We start from the raw sequence: 15145 nt of genomic DNA on the forward strand, positions 1-15145 counted from the left end.
TGAAAATTCACGGAAAGGGTGAAATGGATGAAAAAGGGGGAAACAAGATGAAATCTGAGGGAGTTGACGAAAGCGAAAGGCGAAAACTCACTAAAATTAGTCAGAAGTCACAAGGATCAAAGCAAAGAATAACTAATAAAAAATATATATATTACTGTGGGTAGCAGTTCTGAGGGTGGATAAGTGTGAAGAATGGGGACTGAAGATGTGACTGGATGGTGGAATTAGTGGATGCAAACTGGGATATAGCGGGGAAAATCTGGGACGTGTCGTACTCAACCCAACAAGCCACCTCAAAGATGGCTTCATCAGTACCTCCATCCATTTCAAACCTACTAACCACCAGCTGCTACCCATTCCATACCAAGAAGTCCCTTCCATACTGCCTAACCATCTATGGTCGTCGCATCTGCAGTGATGAGCAGTCCCTCTCAAAATATATCGTAATTATCCTCCCAACCTTGTACAAAAACAAATTTCACATGCTTTATCTTTCCAGTCTCCTGCAGCTTCCAAAGCCACACCGTCCGGCCACAGAGGAGCATTCCCCTCATAACACAGTACCAACCAGAACTGGACCAACTGAATTACATTCTCTGCCAGGATTACCTCTCATCATGCCCTGAAATGAGAAGTGTCGTGCCCACTATCTTTCCCACCCCTCCTACAGTGATATTCTGCTGTCCACTGAACCTACACAATATACTCATCCATCCTTACACAACTCCTGCTCCCAATGCCTTACCTCGCGGCTCATACCCCTGTAATAGACCTAGATACAAAACCAGTCACATACATCCTCCCACCACCACCCTCTCCAGTCCAGTCACTAGCATCACTTATCCCATCAAACGCAGGGCTACCTGTGAAACCAGTCATGTGCTCTACAAGCTAAGCTGCAACCACTGTGCTGCATTCTGTGTAGGCATGACAACCAACTAGCTGTCTGTCTGCATGAATGGCCACCGACAAGTTGTGGCCAAGAAACAAGTGGTCCACCCATTGCTGAACATGCTGCCAAACATGATATCTTTCATTTCAGTGACTGCTTCACTGCCTGTGCCATATGGATCCTTCCCACTAACACCAGATTTTCTGAATTGCACTGGTGGGAACTTTCCCTGCAATACATCTTTCATAGTCACTGTCCTCAATCATCCAGCCCCTTCCCTGTTCCCATTCGAGCACTACACAGCCATCATTCCACCACCAAACCCACTCTTTTTATTCCTCTCCTTCTCTGCCACTTCTCCCCCCTCCCCACACCTCCCTTGCCCCCCCCCCCCCCCCAATCTAACTTGCAGCACTTCACTGTCCGCCACAGCCACCGTACTATCCCTCCCCCTCCGTGCCCCAGCCCCCTCCTTACCCTATCCAGTCCCCTCTCCCATCATGCACTGGTGCTGCTGCTCACAGTGTGGTTTCAGTTGCCTGACACTGCAGCCATGTGTGAGAGTTGTGTTTGCGTGAGTGTGTGTGTGCGTGCATACGTGTGTCTATTGTTGACAAAGGCCTTAATGGCCAAAAGCTATAATTGTAAGAGTCTTTTTGTTGTGACTATCTGCTACTCAGCGTCTCCACTATATGGTGAGTAGCAAGTTTCCATCTCATAATATTGATACGTTCCATCCTGGATTTTTCAATGTTTGATATTATGTTCTTGAAATTGATTTCAAAGTACATCTATGCAAGATCAGCATGTCGTATCCTTAAAAAATTATGTTACAATATTCAAATGGCCACATAAACTTTATTCTAATGCCAATAATCTCAAGCTTTCAAAATGACAAAAAGCCAAAGAGCCCCTTCATTTCTGATACTTTTTACATGCCAAGGATTATAAAAAGAAAGCTACAGTTTCATTCCTGAATCTAGATTTTTGCTCATTGTAGTTGTCAATTAATGTAGCTTATGATGTACTTTCTTCAGCTATATCGTCTATATTTGCACCGTTTGGACTACACGCAATCTCCACAGGGTCTTCAAAATGGCTCAACAACTGATTTCGAAATTTATTTTTCATATAGTTCATTTTTAAAAATGGAACTACACAAAGGTACGTTGAAGGACTGCCCGCCAACAAGTGAGCAGCCACCAAGGTGCAGCACTTTTGATATGTGGCTCGCATTGTTAGCAGATAGCATATGGGCAGTATGTTGATGCCATTAGACACTGCAGTTTGCCAGAAGGTGGCTTTTTCTGCTTAAATATTTAATGTATATGAAAGTGATTATATTCACTTACCGTAAGTTCTTCCCCAATTTTTATCATAACTTTAGTCTTTAGTATGCAGTGCCCTGCAAACAAAAGTACCGCTATTGGCAGACAATTCTTCTGGCAGCAGATACTTAGTGCCAAAATACAGCTGAGAACCATGGGCCCATGAATACTTCAGGCCAAATGCGGCCAGGACCACAGTTTGACAACCACTGCTCTAGAGTTTTCATTATTCATGCCATGTTGAATAATGTCACAGTAGAGGAAGTTCACCAGATTAAATGGTCACACACTGGAAATACATCCAAAACTCGTTGAGGGCATAGAGGTAAGCAGAAGTCTTCCTGCACATAGCAACAGTATGATATGCCCAGTTAAGGTATTCATCCGAAGTCACACCCACATTATTTTCCATTTTGTGATGTGGTACTGGGGTACTGCCAAGAACAATAGGAGGCACTTTTCACAGAATTCAGAATAATTTAAGTTTTGATGAGCTACTAAAATTATTTGTGACGTCTTATTTAGTTTAAGTCCTAAGTTTTATGGCCATATGATCACTGAAGACAGGTCATCATTCATGTGGGTGATGGCAGCTGGAGGTAGTCGGTATTGAAATTATTTACAGGTGGACAGAAACGATGATACGCGTGAAAAAACATATTTCCAGGATGACTTTTCATTCCCATGTCACACTGCTGTCTTCTGTTTTTTTCAAGTAGTTTTCAAACAAATACAGTGTACTGTCTAAAAATCTTAGCCGTCACATTTTTCTGAGCAGTCTGTGAAACACTTTGCTGCAGTCAAGTAGTTACAAGGCCACATCAGACAACCATCAACTTTAGCCCCAGGAACTACTTAAAACCGTTCTTTGTCTCTTGAGGAATTATATGTTAATTAGACCTTTCCCTTCGAAGTGGTTGCACCTATGGTACCATTACCCGTATTGTTACAGCATGCAAGCCACCGCACCTTGGCAACGTAAGTAGTCCACAGGCATTTTTTAATTTTATGTAGATGAAAAAGAGAGAGTGATGGATACTGTGTCCCTGTCTAGTACACACAATAGAGATTCTCAGGACTCAAAGAGTCTCACCAGTGACGAGTCAAGGAGGCTCATCAGTCAGCTAAATTATGAACAAATGAAGACTTCTGTTTGTATGATGCAAGATGACTGTTCTATAAATGAATCTGACAGCATATAGTCACATCAGTTTGTATGAGAGGTTGATCGAGAAGCTCCTCGTACAGAATCTGTCAGTGATGAGATATGCCAGCAATTATCTGATGCCATTCAGTCCAAGACAGTACTTTGTGTGAGGTGTAGCAAAGGCTGTGAAACTTAGGACCAGCCACACATTTCATTTCATTATCAAGAAAACAATGAGTCACAGTTTTGTCACCTACAAATCCTGCCAATAAGCTGAATCTCTAATGGTCTCAACGAAGGAGCCAAGCAAAGTATGCAACTACTAAATTTACTTGGTGATTCATTGGGAAACAATGTAGATTTAATTTCCCAGCAGTATTAGTAATAAAGCTTAGTATACAGAGATTAGAATGAAATAATTTGCATGTAACTGATTATTGCAGTTTGTTATTTTGTCCGTGACTCCTTCAGTACTGCCTAACTGAATCCAATTATTGCTGACAATATTAGTCATCTATGCAACTGTCACACCTGATGCCTGTTCTCACTTGCGATCTGGAGTCATTTATATGTTGTACTTTCTCAAACATTTGTGCCAGCTCCTATATGGACTGCTTCATCTGAGTTTGTAATATAGTGTTAAAAAATTCAGTGAAATCTTGCATAACATTTTTAGTGATTGAGTATCACCATTCTACCACTTAACACAAAGATCTAACTGCATGTAAAATTGTAAACAATTAATCAGATTTCTCTGTACATTATCCACATGGAAATGCTCATTTGAGAGACTAGCTTTGGAAGTGACAACAATGAAAAATAAAAATAAATTTTATTTCTCCATCAGTTCTGTATTTTTTCACATTATGGCTGTTTATACAATGGCTTCATTTCTCACCTGTAAATAACATTTTTCTGTGAATGTGTTGAGATATACTGAGTGTTAGATTTTAAGATTTTAGTTGAATATCAGATTTTAAGATTTTGGTCTAATGTTTTTGTTTGTAATCTGTATTCTCTCTTCTTTAAATATGAAACATTTATGTAAGTGCATTATAGTAAAAAACTAGTTAGTATGACACAAGAACAATAATTATGTCTAAGAGCTCAGACACTATACTGAAGACACTGACAATATTACCACTATAAAACAACATCACACTCCACAGAAATGTAAAAAGTGGTTTAGACTGGGCGGCGGAAATCCTTTCCAGCAAACCTAGCAGTGTGCCCCAGTTCCTCCTCAATGCGTAATAACTGATTATATTTAGCTAATCTTTCTGAACGACATGGTGCACCAGTTTTTATCTGCAACAAATAATTTTAACAAATTTGCATTACATTAATTAAAATTAGTGTTGTTCAAGACAGTAAAATCATATCAAAATTACCAAACAACTTAAATTACAGAATTCTTCAATCAATTCTCTGTTAATTTTAGACAGAGACTTTTAGGTATATTTATGTATGTCCAGGCAACCTGAATAAAAAATAAGTACTATGGCAACATCAATACAAACCTGGGGCAACACACTTACCAGATGTCTTGTATTACTCAGATCATTCATTGCATTCCCATGAGTGAACCATGAACTGGTTCTCATGTTTCATCTATATATCCTCATTTTTCAAAACAGTTCAGCTGTTTTAAATTTCAGATCATTGAACAAACTGTTATTCTGACAATGTATCTCCCAAGACGAATATTATACTGACTACTATGTTTCATCTATTTCATGGGTTTTTTCAGGAAAATTTCAGCAAAAAACTCAGTGATATTGAACTGCAGTAACTGAATTTTGTTATGAAATCCAATTAACGCAGTTCACTGTCATGAGTTTTTTGAATCCTCTACTTCAGTTTGTCTTTGCCACTGTCACTTTCCTGCTAATTATATATTTGTTCTTTCTTCTTTACCTTCCTTCATCCTGCATTTCCTCCTTATGTAATTACCATCTCACACAACTTCCATTTTCTCTGCAGCTACCAAAAAAGTCACAAGTTAATTCCATGATTTGTTCATTTTATTCATTATCATGGATCCCTGTTAACCATGCCACAAAATGGTTCAAATGGCTCTGAGCACTATGGGACTCAACTGCTGAGGTCATTAGTCCCCTAGAACTTAGAACTAGTTAAACCTAACTAACCTAAGGACATCACAAACATCCATGCCCGAGGCAGGATTCGAACCTGCGACCGTAGCGGTCTTGCGGTTCCAGACTGCAGCGCCTTTAACCGCACGGCCACTTCGGCCGGCTAACCATGCCACATACTCTGCATTTTTTAAACAAAGTATTAGTGTCTATTTTCCTTCACACTTAGTAATTGTAATTTATTACAGAAGTAATTAATACCTTTTAGAGCACTACTATCATCAACAAAATCTCCATGTTCTTGCGTGCACTGATGAAGATGATTATATTTTTGTTTAATTGTGCCATTGTGGAATTGTTGCCATACTGCTATTTCCAAGTTATTTTGAATTTCACATCATTCTGAAGATACAATATTTTGTTAATCATTTGTTTTATTACTCCTTTTCTGCTGTTTCATGGCATATTGTCTCTCTTGTAGTAAAAGTGCAACATAATTTCTGAGAAGTAATGGTTTGTGTTTTACATGTATTTGTTTCCTTTCAGAGCGTGCTGTGTAACAGTAAAGATTAGCTTCCTTCTACACAATTTTGTATACTTCTGTAGATAATCTGATATCTTTGCATAAGTGTACTTATCAAAAACATGATCTTCAGCTTTTGTAAATCTACACCTTCCAAGAACCATAAAAAAAAACTTTCTGAAAATTTGAACTAGTGTTAGTCCGGCTCATTTATTTCACACAACTGAGATACATCACTCTAGTGGCATAACTTACAATCATCACATCATTAGTGATTGTCCTGCAATGAATAGGAAAAAGCATTGAAACATCTTATGGTCAAAGTATTTTGATATCTTCACTTTCACAGGGCTAAATTAAAATAAGAACTGTGCACTCTCTTGCCGAAGTCTTTTTATTGCAAAATGCTGTACTTTGTTACTAGTATTCACAATTTTTAATGCAAGATATTTCCAAACTAGGGGACTTTGTTCATCCAATGAAAAGAATTTTTTCATTGATTTTTTAATTATAATGTTCAATGTCCCCCACTCTGTTTGTTCAGCAAGGTTTCCTTCTTTAAATAATTATTTATTTATTTGCCATGTCCACTTTAATTCTTGTTCTTCGTGTTCCTACTACTCCACGGACATTAATATTCTTCACATAATGACATTCACTTATATCTGATTGTATTCTATATTTGGAAAGAAAATTATTTATTTTTCCTTATATTCATTAATATATCAAAATTTATTCTATAACTTGTTATCAAAATTTAGGAAACACAAAACAACCAATATGGTTAATACAGCATTTGATAAAATACTGCTTGCTGTAAAACTGTGATTCATTGTAAAATTGCTGCACACAACTTGTGAAACTTGCTAGAAGAATTTTGCCATGCATTTCAGTACCATCAGTAATGATGGGGCAGAAACAATCTTTATAGTGGGGAGGGAGACAAAAATATGGAAACACCAAAAACATAACAGATTACCATGGCTAATATAATGTAGGAAAACTGTTTCATTCAACAGCTTCCAGTAATCTTAGAATGGATAAATATAGGTCCTGCATAGTTTTGGGACAAATATTATACTATGCTTCCTGCAAAATGGTGGTCAAGCTCAGTTAACAATGACAGAGGTGAACAGCAATCACAAACCCTTCTCTCCAAAGTAGAATACAAAGGCTAAATAAATACTGAGATCTGGTGACTGCGAAAGCCAGGAGAGATGTGGCAATTCGTCCTCATGCTCACAGAATCAGTCCTGGACGATACGAGATGTGTGAACAGGGGCCCTGTCATCTTTGAACCCAGCATCACCATTGGGGAACAAAATTGTACCATGGGATGGACCTGATTAGTCAAAATAGTCACATAATCCTTGCACAGTGCCCTTGCAGGGTAATCATGGGGCCCCTGGAATACCTCAATATGGCTGCCCTAATCCTCACTGAACCCCAACCATGTTTCACTCTTGGGATGTAAACTCAGCCAGAAGTTGGAAGAAGTGTGATATAGGACTCATCCAACCAAATGACTTCACTCCATTGCTCCACAGTCCAGGTTTGTGGCTTCAGCACCATGTTTTCCTGTTATGAACACTTGTGTTGCATGTGTGGTTTTGGATTTTCCGCTCACCCTGCAATTCCCAGCTTATGTAGTTCCCATCGTATTGTTTTGGTTCTAACAGTGTCCACAAGTGAAACATTCAGTTCTGCTGTGACTTTGCTACTGTCGTCCTGTTATTTTTTGTCACAGCTTTCTCCAATGACCATCTGTCACAATCACTTAGGACACACGTCTGTCCATGTTGTGACTTAGTAGATGAATTTTGTCCATTTTCCCTGCATGCACTACAGACATTCAATATGGTGCCTCTTGAAACACCAAACACTTTGACTACCTTGGTTACCGAAGCACTACCATATGAGCATCAATAATTTTCTCACATTTGAATTCATTTTGCTCTGATATAATGCATTCAAAACTGCACAGAACACTGATCTGACCATGATTGACACTTGGACTATATTGAGGAAACTGCATGGGTGTCGTTTGTGACCAAATACGGCAGTGCAACCTGCAGGCTTGGCTAACATTTGCATTTCTCGTGATGTTTCCAGGTTTTTGTCCAATCCCTGTAGTTAATTATGCTAGCAAGAATCATTTCCTCATCTTAGTGTACAAAATCATTGACTGAAGTATGGAGAATTAATACCTCAAGATATAATCTGATGTGACACCCTTGGTCTAGAGGTAGCATCTTTGGCTATTGATCAAAACTTTCTAGATCCTTCTTTCGAATGTTGTTACTACTTAAATTTTGAATAATAATCATCAGCAATGGTGGCCAAAGATTTCTGGCATAAGAAGTCACCCTTGCTCTGTCAATGGCGTCGTCAAAGAGGGTGAAGAAGTGGACAGAGTTTAGGGCATTCAATTGCCCTTTGGGTAAGAAACTGCCCCTAAAAGGCAAAAGAACCAGCAATGATCAATGGCACGTGTATAAAGAAGACAATAGGAACCACAGGCTTAAAGACACACAAAATTATCCATGTCACATATGGCCTTCAAGTGAACAAGTGAAAGAGAGTCATGATGATCCGTCCATAGGCAAATGATTCTGGATCAGACCCCATTTGGATCTTGGTAAAGGGCTGCCAAGGTGGAGGTGACCATGACAAAAAGATGGCATAACCAATGAAAAGGTAATGCTCTGTGAATCAGAGCATGGAAAGTCAAAAATTTGAATATGATAGAGAAGCTAGAAAATCTGAAAAGGGAAATGCAAAGGCTTAGTCTAGATATAGTGGAAGATGGATGAAGGAAAATGGAAAGAAGATAAGAATTTCTCATCGGATGAGTAGAGGGTAAAATCAAAACCAGCAGAAAATGGTATAATGGAAGTAGGACTCATTATGAATGGAAAGGTAGGACAGACAATGACTTACTGTGAACATTTCAGTCATCATATTCAACAGCAAATCAACACCAACTATAGTTCAGGTATACAAGCTGATATCACAAACAGGAGGTGAAGAGACAGAGAGAGGACATGGGGATACTGAACAGGTAATTCAATGGAAAAAGATAAATAAAAAAATCTACTCACCAAGTGGCAGCAGGGGAACACACACACAAAAGGGTTTAACTTTTACAATCTTTTTGAGCCAGTGGCTCCTCCTTCTGGCAGAAGAGTTGAAGGGGACGGAAGAGGGGTGAAGGACAAGGACTAGAGAGGTTTAGGGAAAGGGTATACAATTCAGAAAAGTCACCCAGAACCCCAGGTCAGGGGAGACTTACCGGACAGGCTGAGAAGGAAAGACTATCCATTTACATTATATTATCAATAAATGAATATTTTCATTGTTATATTAGCCCATACGGCCATCATTCCATCTTATGTAACCCCCTGAACAGGTAATTCAGTCGTAAAGAGAAGATGAGAATTTATTAATCATGGGGGATTGGTGTACAGTTGTAGGGGAAGGAATAGAAAAAAAATGGTTACGGGAGAATATGGGCTTGGTCTAAGTATAAGAGAGGAGAAAGACTGAGTCCTGCAATAAAATTCAGTTATAAATAGCAAATACACTGTTCAAAAATCACAAGAGGAATAGATAGATTTGGAAAGGCCTGTAGGTACAGGAAGATTCTGTTAGATTACCTCAGGGTCAGACAGCGATTTCAAATACAGATACAGGAATGCAGAGAGTCCCCAGGAACAGATGGAGACTCATATCACAATTTCATAATAATGAAGAATAGACTGAAGTTTAAGACAATCATACAGAAGAATTAAGTATGACAGGAAGTGGGATATTACAGTACTGAGGAATGATGAGACGTGTTTGAAGTTCATTAAAAATATGGATTTTTCCCGAGGGCATACGGCTTTACTGTATGGTTAAATGATGATGGCATCCTCTTGGGTAAAATATTCCGGAGGTAAAATAGTCCCCCATTCGGATCTCTGGGCCAGGACTACTCAAGAGGACGTCATTATCAGGAGAAAGAAAACTGGCGTTCTACGGATTGGAGCGTGGAATGTCAGATCCCTTAATCAGGCAAGTAGGTTAGAAAATTTAAAAAGGGAAATGGATAGGTTAAAGTTATATGGTGGGAATTAGCGAAGTTCGGTGGCAGGAGGAACAAGACTTTTGGTCAGGTGAATACAGGGCTATAATTACAAAATCAAATAGGGGTAATGCAGGAGTAGGTTTAATAATGAATAAAAAATAGGAGGGCAGGTAAGCTACTACAAACAGCATAGTGAATGCATTACTGCAGCCAAGATAGACACGAAGCCCATGCCTACTATAGTAGTAGAAGTTTATATGCCAACAAGCTCTGCAGATGAAGAAATTTAAGAAATGTATGATGAGATAAAAGAAATTTTCAGGTAGTGAAGGGAGACGAAAATTTAATAGCCGTGGGTGACTGGAATTCGAGCGTAGGAAAAGGGAGGGAAAAAAACATAGTAAGTGAATATGGATTGGGGGTAAGAAACGAAAGAGGAAGCCATCTGCTAGAATTTTGCACAGAGCATAACTTAATAATAGCTAACACTTGGTTCACGAATCATAAAAGAAGGTTGTATACATGGAAGAATCCTGGAAATACTAGAAGGTATCAGATAGATTACATAATGGTAAGACAGAGATTCAGGGACCAGGTTTTAAATTGTAAGACATTTCCAGGGGCAGATGTGGACTCTGACCACAATCTATTGCTTATGAACTGTAGATTAAAACTGAAGAAACTGCAAAAAGGTGGGAATTTACGGAGATGGGGCCTGGATAAACTGACTAAACCAGAGGTTGTAGAGAGTTTCAGGGAGAGCATAAGGGAACAATTGACAGGACTGGTGGAAAGAAATACAGTAGAAGAAGAATGGGTAGCTCTGAGGGATGAAATGGTGAAGGCAGCAGATGATCAAGTAGGTAAAAAGACGAGGGCTAGTAGAAATTCTTGGGTAACAGAAGAAATATTGAATTTAATTGATGAAAGGAGAAAACATAAAAATGCAGTAAATGGAGCATACCAAAAGGAATACAAACATCTCAAAAATGAGATCGATGGGAAGTGCAAAATGGCTAAGCAGAGATGGCTAGAGGACATATGTAAGGATGTAGAGGCTTATCTCACTAGGGATAAGATAGATACTGCCTACAGGAAAATTAAAGAGACTTTTGGAGAAAAGAGAACCACTTGTATGAATATCAAGAGCTCAGATGGAAAACCAGTTCTAAGCCAAGAAGGGAAAGCAGAAAGGTGGAAGGAGTATATTGAGGGTCTGTACAAGGGCTATGTACTTGAGGACAATATTACGGAATTGGAAGAGGATGTAGATGAAGATGAAATGGGAGATACGATACTGCGTGTAGAGTTTGACAGAGCACTGAAAGACCTGAGTCGAAACAAGGCCCCCGGAGTAGACAACATTCCATTGGAACTACTGGCGGCCTAGGGAGAGCCAGTCCTGACAAAACTCTACCATCTGGTGGGCAAGATGTATGAAACAGGCGAAATACCCTCAGACTTCAAGAAGAATATAATAATTCCAATCACAAAGAAAGCAGGTGTTGAGAGATGCGAAAATTACTGAACTATCAGCTTAATAAGTCACAGCTAAAAAATACTAATGCGAATTCTTTACAGACGAATGGAAAAACTGGTAGAAGCCGACCTCGTGGAAGATCAGTTTGGATTCCGTAGAAATGTTGGAACACATGAGGCAACACTGACCTTACGACTTATCTTAGAAGAAAGATTAAGGAAAGGCAAACCTATGTTTCTAGCATTTATAGACTTAAGAAAAAGTTTTTGACAATGTTGGCTGTAATACTCTCTTTCAAGTTCTAAAGGTGGCAGGGTTAAAATACAGGGAGCGAAAGGCTATTTACAATTTGTACAGAAACTAGATGGCAGTTATAAGAGTCAAGGGACATGAAAGGGAAACAGTGGTTGGGAAGGGAGTGAGACAGGGTTGCAGCCTCTCCCCAATGTTATTCAATCTGTATATTGAGCAAGCAGGAAAGGAATCTAAAGAAAAATTCGGGGTAGGTATTGAAATCCATGGTGAAGAAATAAAAACTTTGAGGTTCGCCAATGACATTGTAATTCTGTTAGACACAGCAAAGGACCTGGAAGAGCTGTTGAACGGTAGGCAAAGTGTCTCGAAAGGAGGATATAAGATGAACATTAACAAAAGCCAAATGAGGATAATGGAATGTAGTCGAATTAAGTCGGGTGATGCTGAGAGAATTAGATTAGGAAATGAGACACTTAAAGTAGTAAAGGAGTTTTGCTATTTGAGGAGCAAAATAACTGATGATGGTCGAAGTAGAGAGGATATAAAATGTAGACTGGCAATGGCGAGGAAAGCTTTTCTGAAGAAGAGAAATTTGTTAACATCGAGTACAGATTTAAGTGTCAGGAAGTCGTTTCTGAAAGTATTTGTATGGAGTGTAGCCATGTATGGAAGTGAAACATGGATGATAACTAGTTTGGACAAGAAGAGAATAGAAGCTTTCGAAATGTGGTGCTACAGAAGAATGCTGAAGATTATACGGGTAGATCACATAACTAATGAGGAGGTATTGAATAGAACTGGGGAGAAGAGGAGTTTGTGGCACAACTTGACAAGAAGAAGGGACCTGTTGGTAGGACATGTTCTGAGGCACCAAGGGATTTAGCATTGGAGGGCAGCATGGAGGGTAAAAATTGTAGAGGGAGACCAAGAGATGAATACACTAAGCAGATTCAGAAGGATGTAGGTTGTAGTAAGTACTGGGAGATGAAAAAGTTTGCACAGGATAGAATAGCATGGAGAGCTGCATCAAACCAGTCTCTGGACTGAAGACTACAACAACAACATGGATACTGCTATAAGGAGTCCACAGTAGGCAGTTCAATTGATGAGGAAAAGAAATCTCTAAACAGAGCAATCACAGATGACGGAAAGACAAGCATAGGTACTTGGAAGGTAACTGTGAAGAAATCTTGGGCAACAGATGAAATACTTCAGCTGATCAACAAGAGAAGGAAGTACAAAAATGTTCAGGGAAAAACAGTAATACAGCAATATAAATCACTGAAGAATGAAATTAACAGGAATTGCACGGAAGCCAAAGCAAAATGGCTGCAGGAAATATGTGAAAAAATCAAAAAAACAATTATTGTTGGAAGAACTGAATAAGCATGTAGGTCAGTCAAAACAACCTATGGTGAAATTAAAAGCAATGGTGGAATCATTAAGAGTGCAATGGGAATTCCATTGTTAAATGCAGAGGAGAGAGCAAATAGATGTAACAAGTACACTGAAGAGCTAAATGAGGGAAGAAAATGTCTGATGACATGATAGAAGAAATTCAAGTTGATATGTAAGAGATCCCCCCCATGAACCATGGACCTTGCCGTTGGTGGGGAGGCTTGCGTGCCTCAGCGATACAGATAGCCGTACCGTAGGTGCAACCACAACGGAGGGGTATCTGTTGAGAGGCCAGACAAACGTGTGGTTCCTGAAGAGGGGCAGCAGCCTTTTCAGTAGTTGCAAGGGCAACAGTCTGGATGATTGACTGATCTGGCCTTGTAACAATAGTCAAAACGGCCTTGCTGTGCTGGTACTGCGAACGGCTGAAAGCAAGGGGATACTACAGCCGTAACTTTTCCCGAGGGCATGCAGCTTTACTGTATGATTAAATGATGATGGCGTCCTCTTGGGTAAAATATTCCGGAGGTAAAATAGTCCCCCATTCGGATCTCCGGGCGGGGACTACTCAGGAGGATGTCGTTATCAGGAGAAAGAAAACTGGCGTTCTACGGATCGGAGCGTGGAATGTCAGATCCCTTAATCGGGCAGGTAGGTTAGAAAATTTAAAAAGGGAAATGGATAGGTTGAAGTTAGATATAGTGGGAATTAGTGAAGTTCGGTGGCAGGAGGAACAAGACTTCTGGTCAGGTGACTACAGGGTTATAAACACAAAATCAAATAGGGGTAATGCAGGAGTAAGTTTAATAATGAATAGGAAAATAGGAATGCGGGTAAGCTACTACAAACAGCATAGTGAACGCATTATTGTGGCCAAGATAGATACGAACCCCACACCTACTACAGTAGTACAAGTTTATATGCCAACTAGCTCTGCAGATGATGAAGAAATTGATGAAATGTATGATGAGATAAAAGAAATTATTCAGGTAGTGAAGGGAGACGAAAATTTAATAGTCATGGGTGACCGGAATTCGAGTGTAGGAAAAGGGAGAGAAGGAAACATAGTTGGTGAATATGGATTGGGGCTAAGAAATGAAAGAGGAAGCCGCCTGGTAGAATTTTGCACAGAGCACAACATAATCATAGCTAACACTTGGTTTAAGAATCATGAAAGAAGGTCGTATACATGGAAGAACCCTGGAGATACTAAAAGGTATCAGATTATATAATGGTAAGACAAAGATTTAGGAACCAGGTTTTAAATTGTAAGACATTTCCTGGGGCAGATGTGGATTCTGACCACAATGTATTGGTTATGACCTGTAGATTAAAACTGAAGAAACTGCAAAAAGGTGGGAATTTAAGGAGTTGGGAGCTGGATAAACTGAAAGAACCAGAGATTGTACAGAGTTTCAGGGAGAGCATAAGGGAGCAATTGACAGGAATGGGGGAAAGAAATACGGTAGAAGAAGAATGGGTAGCTTTGAGGGATGAAGTAGTGAAGGCAGCAGAGGATCAAGTAGGTAAAAAGACGAGGGCTGGTAGAAATCCTTGGGTAACAGAAGAAATACTGAATTTAATTGATGAAAGGAGAAAATATAAAAATGCAGTAAATGAAGCAGGCAAAAAGGAATACAAACGCCTCAAAAATGAGATCGACAGGAAGTGCAAAATGGCTAAGCAGGGATGGCTAGAGGACAAATGTAAAGATGTAGAGGCTTATCTCACTAGGGGTAAGATATATACTGCCTACAGGAAAATTAAGGGGACCTTTGGAAAAAAGAGAACCACTTGTATGAATATCAAGAGCTCAGATGGAAAACCAGTTCTAAGCAAAGAAGGGAAAGCAGAAAGGTGGAAGGAGTATGTAGAGGGTCTATACAAGGGCGATGTGCTTGAGGACAATATTATGGAAATGGAAGAGGATGTAGATGAAGATGAAATGGGAGATACG

The 15145-nt window shown here is 39.4% G+C and overlaps 1 protein-coding gene across 1 annotated transcript in view; it reads right to left on the reverse strand.

The window, feature by feature from the left end:
- Positions 1-4552: 4552 nt before the first annotated feature.
- LOC124607296 (enolase-like) overlaps positions 4553-15145 on the reverse strand; it is a 127777-nt gene continuing 117184 nt past the window's right edge. Inside the window, exon 6 of the mRNA XM_047139588.1 lies at positions 4553-4675. Within this exon, the coding sequence (XP_046995544.1) occupies positions 4553-4675 (123 nt within the window). The remainder of the gene's footprint in view (positions 4676-15145) is intronic.

This window comes from Schistocerca americana, chromosome 3 (genome assembly GCF_021461395.2).
Source record: "Schistocerca americana isolate TAMUIC-IGC-003095 chromosome 3, iqSchAmer2.1, whole genome shotgun sequence".
In the NCBI taxonomy this organism is placed as follows: domain Eukaryota; kingdom Metazoa; phylum Arthropoda; class Insecta; order Orthoptera; family Acrididae; genus Schistocerca; species Schistocerca americana.